Source organism: Sparus aurata, chromosome 5 (genome assembly GCF_900880675.1).
Source record: "Sparus aurata chromosome 5, fSpaAur1.1, whole genome shotgun sequence".
Lineage (NCBI taxonomy): Eukaryota > Metazoa > Chordata > Actinopteri > Spariformes > Sparidae > Sparus > Sparus aurata.
The window spans coordinates 18,490,136-18,503,495 of record NC_044191.1 but is presented as its reverse complement, the minus strand read 5'-3'; the positions used below and the strand labels follow the sequence as shown (position 1 = coordinate 18,503,495).

The following is a 13,360-nucleotide window of genomic DNA, read 5'->3' as shown; positions in this document are numbered from 1 at the left end:
GGTATTGCTGTTCTCTCAGAATGATGGTATGAGGGTTATTGTCTGGCTTAAAATGAACATTATATATTTGTATTACACTGATATAGCCTAGTATGAAACTAAGTTTAACTGTTAAAAGGTACATCGGACTGTACAGCACGCAGTGTCCCCATCATTCAAAGGGTGTTAACTCCAGAGTCACATACTCCACTCCAAAGTCATGTACGTTATGACCTAAAGTATGTTCACAACTCTGTTCACTTTTTAATGGCCTAACTCTATATAAAGGAATCATCAAAATCAAAGTTTTGGATAACAGTTTGCTTTCAACCCTGTGACAGCTGTTTGTGTGTATCTCGCTCATACTTCACCAGGCTAATGCACCTGTGCACAAGCCAGCTCCATAAAGAAATGGGTTAGTTTGTTATGGATGAACCTCACTGGTCTGCACAGAGCCCTGACCTCAACCTCTTCCAACACCTTTTGTATGAAGTGGAACATGAACACCATCAACATCAGTGTTGGAGCCCACCAATGTTCTTTGGGCTGAATGGGAGCAAATCCCTGTAGCGAGGTTGTCAAATGTGTCCTGAGGCCTGAAACCAGCAGAGTGGAGGCTGTTTCCTATGCTGATTTATGTGCCTGGGCTTGGAAAACCATCGCAAATGGACGTCATGTTGTTCATGGATGTCCATTAACTTTTGGCTATGCTTTTAGCAAGGATACAGAAACTTAAAAAAGTTCAAATACAAAGAAATATCAAAGTTCTTAGAGAATACAAAAGACTTATTCATATGTGTTATAGCACTATGCACTAGTAATACATGTAAACACAGTGTATTTATAATAACGATAGGACATAAAGGTATAGATTGAAACTCTCTTCTGTTTTGGAACAGGAAAAAACTTCATCCCACCTCTTTCAGATTCTCTTTAACTTCACAGTTGTGAAAGGAGTAACTATTTTTTATATGTTGTCCTTCAATGTACCTTATGTGCTTGTATAATCTTTATTCATCTCTTTACAATGAGAAGAGATGCCCGAGTTGTCAGCGAGCATCATGTATTTGGCCGAGTCTCAGGTGGCTCTGATTTCCCAGCAGGCCAGATGGCAGCGCTGTGTGGGCAGTGTGTGTGTGGACGAGGGGCTGTGAGAAGAGGGCCAGCAGCCTCGTGGAGGGAGGATTGCTCACACCCTGGCTCTCTCCTCTGTCCCCGTGCAGCTGTGCTTCTCCCTTCAACTTGAACTTTTAATTTGTTCAATATGTGGCAGAGAGCACAGAGTAAAACAGAACACATGTCTGGTGGCTGAAGCTCGACAGGCACGGACAGTTCACACTTCTTCTTTTTTTTTTTATTCAAAGAGTACATTTTTGTATACTAATTGTAGATTGTACCAGCAGGGATCAGTTTAATCAATCAGTTAAAAAAAAATGGGGCAAGGCACGGGTCAGATATTGGTAAACGTAAAGACCGCTCACCGCTGTCAGTCTTTTTTGTGCCTCTGATGCATGTCTTCATGTCACTCTGCAAGTAGTCCATTCATTTGTCAAGATGGAACTTCATTCAAAGCAGAGCTCCACCAAAGAGCCTGCAATCGTTGTGGAAGGTTATCTGATGTGTTCTAAGAATTTTGGACGTGTGGGGCGAACTATTTCTTTCTTAGCTGAAGCCAACAATGGGACAAAAAAATGTAAAGAGAGACATAGTGGAGTTCCTATTTTCGTTTTGACAAGTATAATGTATTCTGTAGTCTATCTCTCACATGACCTGGCAAGTGACATTATTCTAAAACGCAGAAGAATAACTCCCTCGACATGAAAATACTGCCTCTAGAGCCAGCTGCACAACAAGAAAAGGTCATAGCATGATCAGAATAGCCTGAACTGACAAGACAACGGAGAAAATAATTGTATTTAAAATTTGGGGTTGGCTAATGGTTTGGATGAGATTTTTAGATATTTTCATGGTGGGGTGCTGTGGCCACGTCATGGTCGGTGCACCATATATTTTCCTGCTTTTTTGTCATTTGCCAATCACACCTATGCTTATTCTCCTAAACGTGGCCTTTTTCTGACTTACATGATCTCAACTCTTTGTTAAAAGTTAAAAAGAGATCAGAAAGTTGAACATTTTTGATCGGGCAACTCACCGTCAACTAGAATGGCAACAAAATCTGTAAACACATGGCACATATGATAATCTTTTACAAGTTTGGGGTTGTGATTCCCAATTCCTTTATGTACTTTATTTAATAGTCACTTCGTGCACTAAAAGATATGAGTAGTGAATTTTCAAAAATTGAAAGACAGGTCTGTCCTGAACATGACACATTTACCTTTAGGTAGACTTTTGTCCAAAGCGACTTAGAGTAATCCGTTCAAACACCGATGGCAATGGCTGCCATGCAAGGTGCAGTTTGGGGTTCAGTATCTTGCACAAAGACACTTCGACATGTACACCAGGGGAACCAGCGGCCTTCCGACAACAAGACGCTGGCTCTACCCCTGAGCCACAGCTGCCTTGACACATTAGTGTATCTAGTGATGCACCAGTTGGATCCACAAGTCAGCTTGGGTAATAGTTTCTTATTGACTGTTGACCAACCTTGTAGAACATTGTGACACGACAAGGTCTCCACTTTTTCACTTATTCCCAATATCATCTTGCAATAATATCATCTTGCAACATTTCTCCTGATCCCTGAAAACCCCTTTGCCAAACCATTTCAGGTGGACATATATCAGCAGTACACACTTCAGGTACTGTAGTCCTTCAGTAAAACATGGAGCATCTACATCAATTATATGAGTTCTTATGGTACAAATTTCCTGTTTAACTCATTAACATTTTGTCAGAACAACAAACAAGCGTTAGAGTAATATGATGAGTATTGCAGTCGTCCTGTTGCTGTTGGATTAAGTAAGCCCTCGATTAACTAAGCTACTGTATAGGCTGCAAAGCTCTAATGTGAAAAAAAAGTCTCTGTTCTGGTAATAAAATCTTTCAAAGCCTGTAGCTTATCACTGCAAAATAAGCATCTTGCAACTGGATTACAACTCTCATGCTTGCAAGTGTTTTCACACTACAGTCCAGATGGGAGATTCGTTCTGTAACCTAAATGGATGCCTTCCTTCATGCATCTTTTTGTCGTCTATGATATCATAAATGGGACAAACTATACAATCAATTAATAATACAATCCAATACAAACATTTGGAAGGGAGCTAACTCACCATCAGCTGTGTTTATTTCCTGTTGTTTGTCTCCCAAAAATGTTGAGGAGATTCGTTTCGAACTGGTTCCGAGCGTCACGAAGAGACAAACACATGGCGACTTAATTTTTCAGTTGTAGTTTTGTTTAATTTACAGATCACAGAAGATGTCTAGATTATTTCCTAAATTAGAGAAGGAAAGCAAATGAAGAAACACATATGGGTGTAACTTAACTAAGATCCTACCATGCAAGAAATGTCATACACAAGTTTTATAAATGTGTTGATGTTCTGGTTGTTAAGGTGAACTGACTGTTTGGGCACCATCCACCATGGAGCCGCTGTACAAAAACCCTCAATTCAAAACCTGCCACAGTGAATGGATTCAGCTCTGGATAAATAGTGTTACTAATGTTTACTTTCCATTTCTTCGGCGTTGGAATATGTGGCCAGTTGCAACCTACAGCTGAGCCTGCTCACTAAAAGCTTTTCTTGAACTCTGGAGATGTCAGAACAAACATTTCAAATGCTTCAAATTTCCTCTTTACTGGTATCCATGCCAACAATAGAAACATAGTCTATGTTTGGTAATTTCTTGAATAAATGAATGATTGTTTGCATACAATGAAAACCATGAAGCCAGCCAGCATTTCCTGCATTTGTATGACGTTATATGAAGAGTTTAAACAATCATCCAGCCATTGTGGCTCAAGTGAATTTATCCCAGGTCCCATCTTTAGCCAGGAAATAGGAAGTGGACCTACAGACCTATAACATCACCTTTCTTGGACATTAGATAAAGAGAGCAGACATTTTCATCTATCCAGAAATGTTATGCAGAATAAATAAACACTCTTGTAACCAAGAGAGCTAAATTGTAACCATATGTTCAATTTATAATGTTATAGGTCTTAAAAACCCACCCAGGCTAAACAAATCATCAGAATAAATGGTTGCAGTTGACGTTTCTGTATGGATATGTTGAAACATAACTGACAAAACTTTCTTTTAGTTCAACTTTTAATTTTATGTTGAGAAAATGCTGTGCTAATGATCATGGATTATTTTTGAAAACACATTGAATTTTGATTATGGTTGCCTCATTCTGTTGCCACAAACACAGCTGGATATTGTCCCGACGTCTGCCTAAGATTACCCAGTGGTTTCATGCTAAAAATGTTACGATACCATCTCAAACAGTGGTATTTTGCTTGGCAGCCGTCAGCTATCGCTCCACCACCATCCCCTCTACGACCGGACATGATGGTCCGCTAGTATACATGTAATGTGAACGTGATTTGATACGAGTTGTAAACAATGTCAATATGATTTGCCCAGTCAGCCATCAATTTGCAGACAGTTCAGCCACTTTAAACAAAATTATTCCCCAGTATCATCGATTCTTTCCCAGAAACCTTCCCAAACACTATTATGACAAGAATGATAATTATTTAAAATCTCCACGCAGTATTTCTTGCTATGAGTGTTAAGAGCTCAGAAATGCATTAAATATCACAGAGTTTGGTCTGAGCTTGAAGTTGCTTCTGTCTACTTTCTGAATCTCGCAGCCTCGTGCTGCAGAGCTCCTCAGAGAGTTGCAGCTCTGGGGGACTCAAGCTGCTCAGGGTGCGAAACACTGCGAGAGATGAGAATCAAAATCACACACATACAGTCACACTCTCTCCACTTCACTTCTGGAGCTCTGCCTCAAGTTACAAGCCAACAGTCCAAGTCACAAACATGTTGTCTGAGGACTGGCAAATGTGGACCTCTGCAGCTCCTGTCAACACGCAGCGAGGGTTCCTGCTAACAAGACTTGAGTGTAGGTGGCTAAAACTCCTCTGAGTGAAGTATTCAGCATTCAGACTTGAGAAGATCCTTTTCAGTTGCTCAGATTATTGACGTTATAAGAGAACATAATTTGAAATAAGCAAAAGTCCTGTAATTTTTGGCAGCATTTTAACTCTTTGTTCTTGCTCAAAATGTTTTTATTGGTGTTGCAGTTAGCAGTCAGTAAATTGATGAGAAAATGAATCCACAACTCTGATGAGTGATTAATCATTTTAAGTAGTTCCTCAAGTAAAATATTTGTGCAGTATGTCCAGCTTCGTCAGGGACATTTTACAGCTTTTGTCCACCTCAAAACGTTGTATTTGCAAATACATTTTTTTTTACCAAAAAAACAACTGGAAGATGAAATTTTAAGGTTAAAACTGTACATTACTGTATTTTCAGTCATTTTAAACACCTAAGAATAACTTTAAAAATGTCAATCGGTTGGTAATCATTAGTTTAGGCAATGATGTTCATACCTATTCTCATTTATTTCAATAGAACGTCAGTGGAGTGTCAGTAATGAACCTTATTAATCACAGTTTTTCATTTGGAAAGTCAATGCCTCTCTCTGACCCCTCCGCCTCGCCCCCCCCCCCCCCCCCCCCCCCCCTCCCCCCCCCCCCCCTCTTGTCTCTTCACCTCTCCATCTCTCCACCTGACTCATCCACCCGTCTATCTGCAGTCACGCTCCCCTCCGTCTGATGAGATTTCACTGACATTTCATGCTGACATATTCAGACTATTGTTCTGCCGCTCCGGGTGGCACAGGTGGGCCTCCATCTCTCCAACATGGCCCAGTTACAAGGCGGCACTCCCTGCCAAGTCAGGCCCCGCTCATCCGGGAACAGGGGAGCTGGAATGGGTTTGACCGTATTGTGCTGCACCTGCTTCGCCCTCGCACCAGATCCCCCTGCTTCGCCTGCCATTCTGCTGCCGCAGAGAGCACTTCTTCCCTCACCGAGCCCCTGCACCGTAAAACCCGTAAAATCCACTGAACTTAGCCGCTCTGATGGCCGCGGCCAAAACAGCATCTGATGTGCCTTATTTGTTGACTGTGTGAGATTAGTTGCAGAGGGTACACGTCGAGGGGCTTACCATGCAGAGATGGAGCGTATCCCCCACCCCTCCACCAAACACCCACCAGCCCTGCCAAATAATGAGAAATGGAGGATTCTCCAGCTTGTCTAAAGCCCTCGTCACAGTCGGTCCGTGCACACTTCTGCTCCAGAGCCAGACTGTAGTGCAGATACAGTAAGAGCTCCCACACCAGAGGAACTGGCTGCTGACTTCTGTGTTCACCCTGCAGCTCAGAAGCCAACGTCCTGGTCATCTCTCTCTGTAATACCTCAATGGGAAGCAGCCACCTGGACTGTGAGAGGCATGCATGTGCAAGAATGTGCTTTTCTGTTCTCAAACAGAGAAAAGGCAGAGATGTGCAATTCAAATATGTACACACGTTGTAATGCCAATTCAGTGAATCAGGTCTTTTAAACTCGAAACTCTGTGCCATTCAAAACTTTGCAGTCAAACATTTCCTGGTCGGGGAATTGCAACCAAATTTGATATCTAAATATATTTTTTTCCCCCATTTTTTAATTTATTCTTCCACTTCAGGGACAATCAAAGCACACATTTTTCATGAAAATGTTTGTATTTTGAGATTGCTCTTTTATCAGTGTAGTATTTTCAGTAACTATTAAGGACAAAATACGAATTTTACCCAAAAAGAAAAAAAAAAAAAGAAGTTTAGAAATGTCTTTGTCAACCAAGGCTATAGCAACCCATTAAATGTGTTGTCAACACCTGTTGGGACAAAAGATACAGCAACAGCTAATATGTCCTGTACTGTGATGACAGAGCAAAAAGCTACACTTTGTGTTATGTTGTTGCTCTTGCTGGACAGGAAACACATCCGTACAGTGCCATAGCCTGTATTATTACTATGACAACCAATGTAGTCGATAAGCAAATGCTCACACTTGTCCAAACACGATATATGGAGATCAGGTCTGGACAATAAGAACTAATCAGTCTGGTAATCCAGAGAGCAGGAGGCACAGCGAGAGGGAGAGGGAGAGGAGACCAGAGTACATTCATATAAGAAGCCAGGTTCAGGTAGGACATACTCACATGTGTTGTTATGTTTTTACTGTACATATAGTTTGTCAATGTACAGTGATCACGTTTGTTTTGGAGGTTTTTTTTGCCTGTTTGTATTCCATGAAAGGTTTATTTTGTACAATAGACCTGGTTTATGTTATGAAGCTGCTACTGATCTTTTTTTTTTTTTTAGACTAGACACAGTGAGAGGACAGTCTCTGTGTTGTGAGCGGGCAGTTCTTCTAGCTGTGGAAACCATCTTATTCAGACTGATTCATTTCAGTGTCAGTGGGGTCAGTTATTTTAGAAACAAGAATCATCCTGGCTCTCTGTGATACTTTCTCTGTCTCAAGTCTTCGACAGAAGATAGTAATTCGGGCATAAATCCACGTGGCTAAAAAACGGGGCTCTGTTCACACTGTGTCTTTAAACTTTTAACCTGCTTAGGCCTTTTGTTTTTGAGCTTTCACCCCATGATTGTGTGGCTTTCCTCAAGGACACGCTTGTTGTATTTTAAAGAAGAGGATCAAGAACAAGAAAGCACCTCACTTATCACTTTTGATTTTAGAATTTTAAAGAACCACTCTTTAACCAAGAAATTGTCCCAGTAGAAACAGTTTACAGTGAGGTCTGTGGATCATCAGGCACAGCTGTGGCATTGTTTAGGTTGTACGTGTTGAGTCATTTTTCACCACTTTGAGTTTTGCAAACAACATTCCAATCACCCTCATTGCACTGGTTATGTGCATGGATTGATGGATTACCATGAAGTTTGAAATTGTGAGGTTTTCTATTTTCTGTTGGATCTCTCCTTTAGGAATAATCTTGCTTTGGCTGTTGACCCAGACACTGTTTGCAGATATGAGCTAGCCCTTGTTTGTTACACTGATGCTGCCCAGTAAATATTTATAACCAGTCAAAGGATGCAGGGGACAAATTTCCACAAGGGACTTATGACTACCTTTACGTTGTCGTAATGAGGTTACAGTGAGCACATGTAAACACACTGACGGAGGTACAGAGAGTCAGAGTTGTGTGTGAGTGTGAGGTCGGAGGCTTGCTGGCTGTTGAGGATTCGCTGTGCGAGAGCTCCCTCTTGGTGCCAGTCGGCCTACTGTCGGTGAACAGGCTGCTGCTGCTGCTGCACTGAGAGGCTCAGACAGCTGCCTGGACGCGCGTGCACACACACACACACACACACACACACACACATATACACACACACACACACACATGTTGGGTGAGACCAGGCACAGAGGGGCTACAGTAAGATGGCTTTTTCTGTAAATATCCTCAGTGTGGTGGGGGAACAGGAATGTCTGCTGCTGGTTCACCAATTGATGCTTTGCGCGTATTTGAATGCAATTTCTGCTCATTGGAATGTTGATGAACTTCATTTGTCCTTAAATGATACTGTCATTAATTGATCTGTGTTTACTCTATGCTTTATATATATTACATCTGTATGACTACTTATCATTATTACACACCTCCCTTGTTGTGCTTTTTTGATGTGTTGGCATGTATTGGAAGAAGTGTACTACTACTACTACTACTACTACTAATGATAATAATAATAATAATAATAATAATAATAATAATAATAATAATAATAATACATGTATTTACATCATAATTTCTTTTATTTATTTTTGCTTTATTTTAATTTGTTTTGTTTAAAGAAGTTTTTATGTAAATGAGATAACAAGAGCATGATAAGAGATGCTAAATATGAAGAGAAAACGTTTTTGAAAAACTGCAGTAAAGTATGAGATGGTTCTTAATTATGAAAGTTCTTATTTTTCTCTTTTCTGTGCTTTCAGGGTCGGTGTATCAATATCAGTCGTGTGCAGCATCATTAGAAGAGAAGGACGACTGTGTGAGACCCAACATGTGCTGATCGCTGTGGACAAGAGGAGAATTTCAGGTTTTTTTTGAAAGTCTGTAATCCTTCAGCTGAAACCACTATCTGCTCACTCCGCTCTACTATCTGCACAACGTTTCCCTACTGGTTCTCTTGCCCTTCGCCCTTTTGAAGCACGCAGGGTGAAATGTTTATATTAACTCTTATTCATTGAATTATTTGCTGCCTTTTTCCATTACATATTTTGTTAATTAAGAAAGAAAAAAAAAAAGTTGTGCAGAAGCACAGGGCGCCCCAGAACTTAGCACTCAGAGTAGGTTAGCTTTTCGTGCACACCAAAGGCTTGACATATTCTGACCATATTGTGCCTTCTGTGAAAAAAAATCTCATTTCATGGACACAGACGGAAGCTATCTAAAAAGAAAAAAAGAGAAACATAGGAAAAAAAAAACATGGAGAAAGGGGCTGTTTGCCTTTGGCGTCGAAGTCGGAATAATCCCAGTGGGCCTCACAAGTGCAGAAGTCCGTTGCCTTTTGGCAATGTCTCATCGCGAATCCTCTCCAACTTCAGCAGTGCTGGATGCCTGGCGGCTGCCCTTTGACTGGCTTATCTTGTCATTTTAACACTGAGAAGTGCACACGCATGACAAATTGTAGACAGGATGCCCCAAGGTATTGGAAGGCACCAAGACTTTGCCTGTAGTTTTTTTTTTTTTTAAAGACACCTTCCTTTCAATATGCACTGGGGACAAGAAAATTAATAGAGCGTTATTCGACCGCAGGACAGCCTCCTGACCACGATGATCTCCAGCTAGGTTTGAGGGATTGATGCCTTTAAGACCTTGACATGGCGCTTGGTGTTTTTTGCCCCTGTTTTTGGTGCAGTCTGCTCTCTGCTCAGCAAGGCGTAGCACATCAAAGCCCATAAACAGGCCTATCAGTTAAGACTTTTAAGATATAGATACAGCCGTGGCGGCGCTCCTCTGCCCACCGTCTCAATCCTCCAAGGGCTTTTCGTCTGCGTCACAACTCACTAGTTCTTCCAGCACCAGAATATCAAAGTTTAATTAAAATAATTAAAGGCTACAGCAAGCAGCAGCCTGTGAAGACTTGGCTGTCTCTTTTTTATGCCTTTTGACATTGAATGACCTATTACCGCGTTATTCACAGCAAAAAAGAGGACACCGCACCGCGGTGACGGTGCGACGCGTCCAAAACGTAAACCTAAAGTAACGGATGCGATGGACGGATAAGTATTGTTCATTTCCAGAAATTATGTCCACCCCTCCACCCCCAACTCCCTCACCCCAAAAAGCAGGGGATATATACTTAAATATATGGTGGATATCTCAAGCGCGCTGTCATGACGCCAATCCCAAATGATGTTAGTGTGAGCGGAAACACTGTGGGGGAGGAAAGGGGGCAGCAGCTGAAGAAAAAGGCTCGAATGATCCAGTCACTTCGGATACCGTACTTCAGATGCAAAATGGATATTCGAGTCGAAACCTGACAAAGCGCGCCGGCTTTGACGGGAAGCGGTATAGACAATGACCAGTGGCTGGGTCAGTGGGATGTCTCTGTGCAAGCAGGGAAGCTTATCAAATGACACTAAAAATAAGTTCAACAACCATCAAGTTTGAGGGGCTATGGGTGAGCGTCTCACATTCGGTGGGCACGAGAGCGTGCAAGAGGGGCGGCGCGGCACGCCAGTCTAATTATTCTTTTGTTTCCTGTTCATCCCGATCTGAGGGACATAAATAATTCCAAATCAAATCCTCGGGGTGTGCTGGTATTTATGTCCGACTTAAACGCTTTTAGCCTCTTGCATAATTTTGCAGGCTGACATTTAATAGGCTCATCAGCCTCTTGCTGGACGGACGGTGGACGAGGAAATTTTAGCACTTAGATCTTGTCTTTTTTATGTTACAACCAAGAGCACAGGAATGTTATTAACCCGAACTAATGAGATATTTACATAGCAGTCACAACACGAGCCGCCCTGCTAAACACACGTCATATGTCCCCTCTGTGTCCTCTCCACACATCATCACACACAGTAGTATACTTTTCTGTAAGAAAGAGATAACTATTGAATTTCCTTGTGCCTTCTTGTAAATGGATGCCTTTGATGCAAAAAAAGAAAGTATTTTTGTATTTCTGCACTTTTTTAATGAGGTTATTTTATGTCAGGCAAACACCAAAAGTAAAAAAAAAAGTTACTTTAATTATTTTAAACCATTTATTTACTTTGAATGCGTTTTTTTAACTTTGTCAATTCAAAATACAACTTGAGCGTTAACATTTTAGATCAACACAATTGCTGATGTATTTTCATTTTTAGCAACAATTCTGTCAATTTTTTTATTTGATTTGATTTGCATGCACTACCTTCTGCTTACTATCAGTTCATTTAGGGTGCAATAATTTTAATTTATCTTTGAATGATCTTTAAAATTGTACAGTTTTTGTTTTTCATGCTGCCTTTTTTATATTCACGTAGCACCCTTTAAGTCCAGGTTCAAATCACACAAGCTGCACATACAAGTGTGATTTGCCGCCAAAATACCCAAAAAATTTTTTTAGCAGAGCTTCTTTTTTTTCATGAGTTTTTACACTGTTTTTATTTTCAGTCAAACAATTCCTGTTTTACACTGCAGTCTGTTGTGTCAAATATACATTCAATGAAAAGCGAACAGTGTTTTTGTTTTTTTCTTTCTTTATAATACGTGTGTGTGTGTGTGTATGTGTGTGTGTGTGCTGGTAGGGGTGGACATGCTAAAGGCTATCTTTAATTGGGCCCTTGCAGATTTATAGGGCCCGACAGGGAACGTGATTATACAGAGTGTGTGTGGACAGAGGAGTGGACAGTGTGCAGCCTCTCCCCCTGTGAAGTCAGTCACCGGAGGCATCTCACACACACACACACACACACGCACACACACACACAGATTCAGAATCCCTTCAAGGTCTTCAACGCCCCAAAAATGAGGTCTTGCATTTAGTAAAAATATGCGCTCGTACACCTTCTGCTTTGTCCACGTTTGCATGCTGTGACAAGATGCCAGCGGAGGTGTGTGTGTGTGTGTATGTATGTGTGTGTGGGTCAGTGTGTGTCTGTATACATGCGGTAACCCCTCCTCTATGTTGGAAGTGAGAGAGGGAAAGTGATGCCTCCTTGTTTGAGGTACAGATGTCACAGATCCGTCTCTCTGGGCTGAACTCTCCTCTCATGAAGGTTATAAATCAAAATCAATCATTCACCATCGGTGCGATCATTTCAGCCACTAAAAGTTGTGTTTTAGAATATATATCAGTTATGTATAGCTGATACTGGGAGGAATAAGTAAGCAGTCACGGACAGTTCACTTGAAAGCATGACTCGTACTCTGACAACGATCACATTTGCTTATTCAAATGACCCCTTTTACATCTAGTTTTACGTTGCTGAACATGAACGCGCTTTTCTCTAAAACCCCTTTTTTCCACTCACATTTACTGATTTTGGTTTAAAAAAAAAAAAAAGAAAAGAAGAAAAGACCAGGTTACCTTAAAGTGCTCCTTATCCCAGGAAAGTCCTTCAGGTGTTCAGTAATGTTATCGCTCACATCAACAAGTATCTACTGTACTGACAAAAATTCACTGTAAAAATACTGTGTTACAAGTAAACCCCCTGTTTTACAAACAATTGAATTATCAAAGTTTACTTTAGAATATCAAAAGTGAGAGTACTCATTTTGTGTATTGGTCCTTTTTAGAGTTCAGTTTTGTAAATATTACATCATTGGTTTATTATTCTTTAAGCAGCATTAGCATTTTAATTATCTACTTTATACACAGTAAGGTAGTTTAATTTATATCAATGTATCATATCTGAGCTGCTTTTGGAAGAACATTTTTAAATTTAAGTAAGTACTGTACTGAGAGTACTGTAAAAGTGAAATACTAATAGGTAGTAATAATATTAAGTCAAAGTTTATTACAGTTCAGTGTCAGGCTCAAATCTGATATTGGGCTCAAAGCAAAGGGCTGTAAATGCAATTAAAAACAACAAATAAGCATACAGAAGCATTAAAAACAATATTTGTTACCTGTCATATTTACAATGAAACGTAACTAAATGAATCGTAAATTACAATCTAAACGCTGCCTTAAAGGAACATTGAAAGAAACTATGGAATTATCTGATTAAACAATAGATTAACTAAAAAGTAAAAGTATATTTTTCATTTGTTGTTACATATCAAATGCAAATGCGTTTTGGGCTTTTTGGTTTGAGCCTTTCCATTATGAGGATTGGAATCTTTTCTTCATATGATTGTAAACTAAATATTATAATATTAACCCTAACCCTTGACTGAACAATCAA

The 13,360-nt window shown here is 40.4% G+C and overlaps 1 protein-coding gene across 2 annotated transcripts in view; it reads left to right on the top strand.

The window, feature by feature from the left end:
- Nucleotides 1-11,687, top strand: part of antxr2a (ANTXR cell adhesion molecule 2a) — a 77,969-nt gene extending 66,282 nt beyond the window's left edge. For both annotated transcript variants that reach the window (XM_030418159.1, XM_030418160.1), the window contains one exon: nt 8,954-11,687. In XM_030418159.1, coding sequence (XP_030274019.1) covers nt 8,954-8,992 — 39 coding nt within the window. In that variant the 3' untranslated portion in view covers nt 8,993-11,687. The remainder of the gene's footprint in view (nt 1-8,953) is intronic.
- Nucleotides 11,688-13,360: the final 1,673 nt, after the last annotated feature.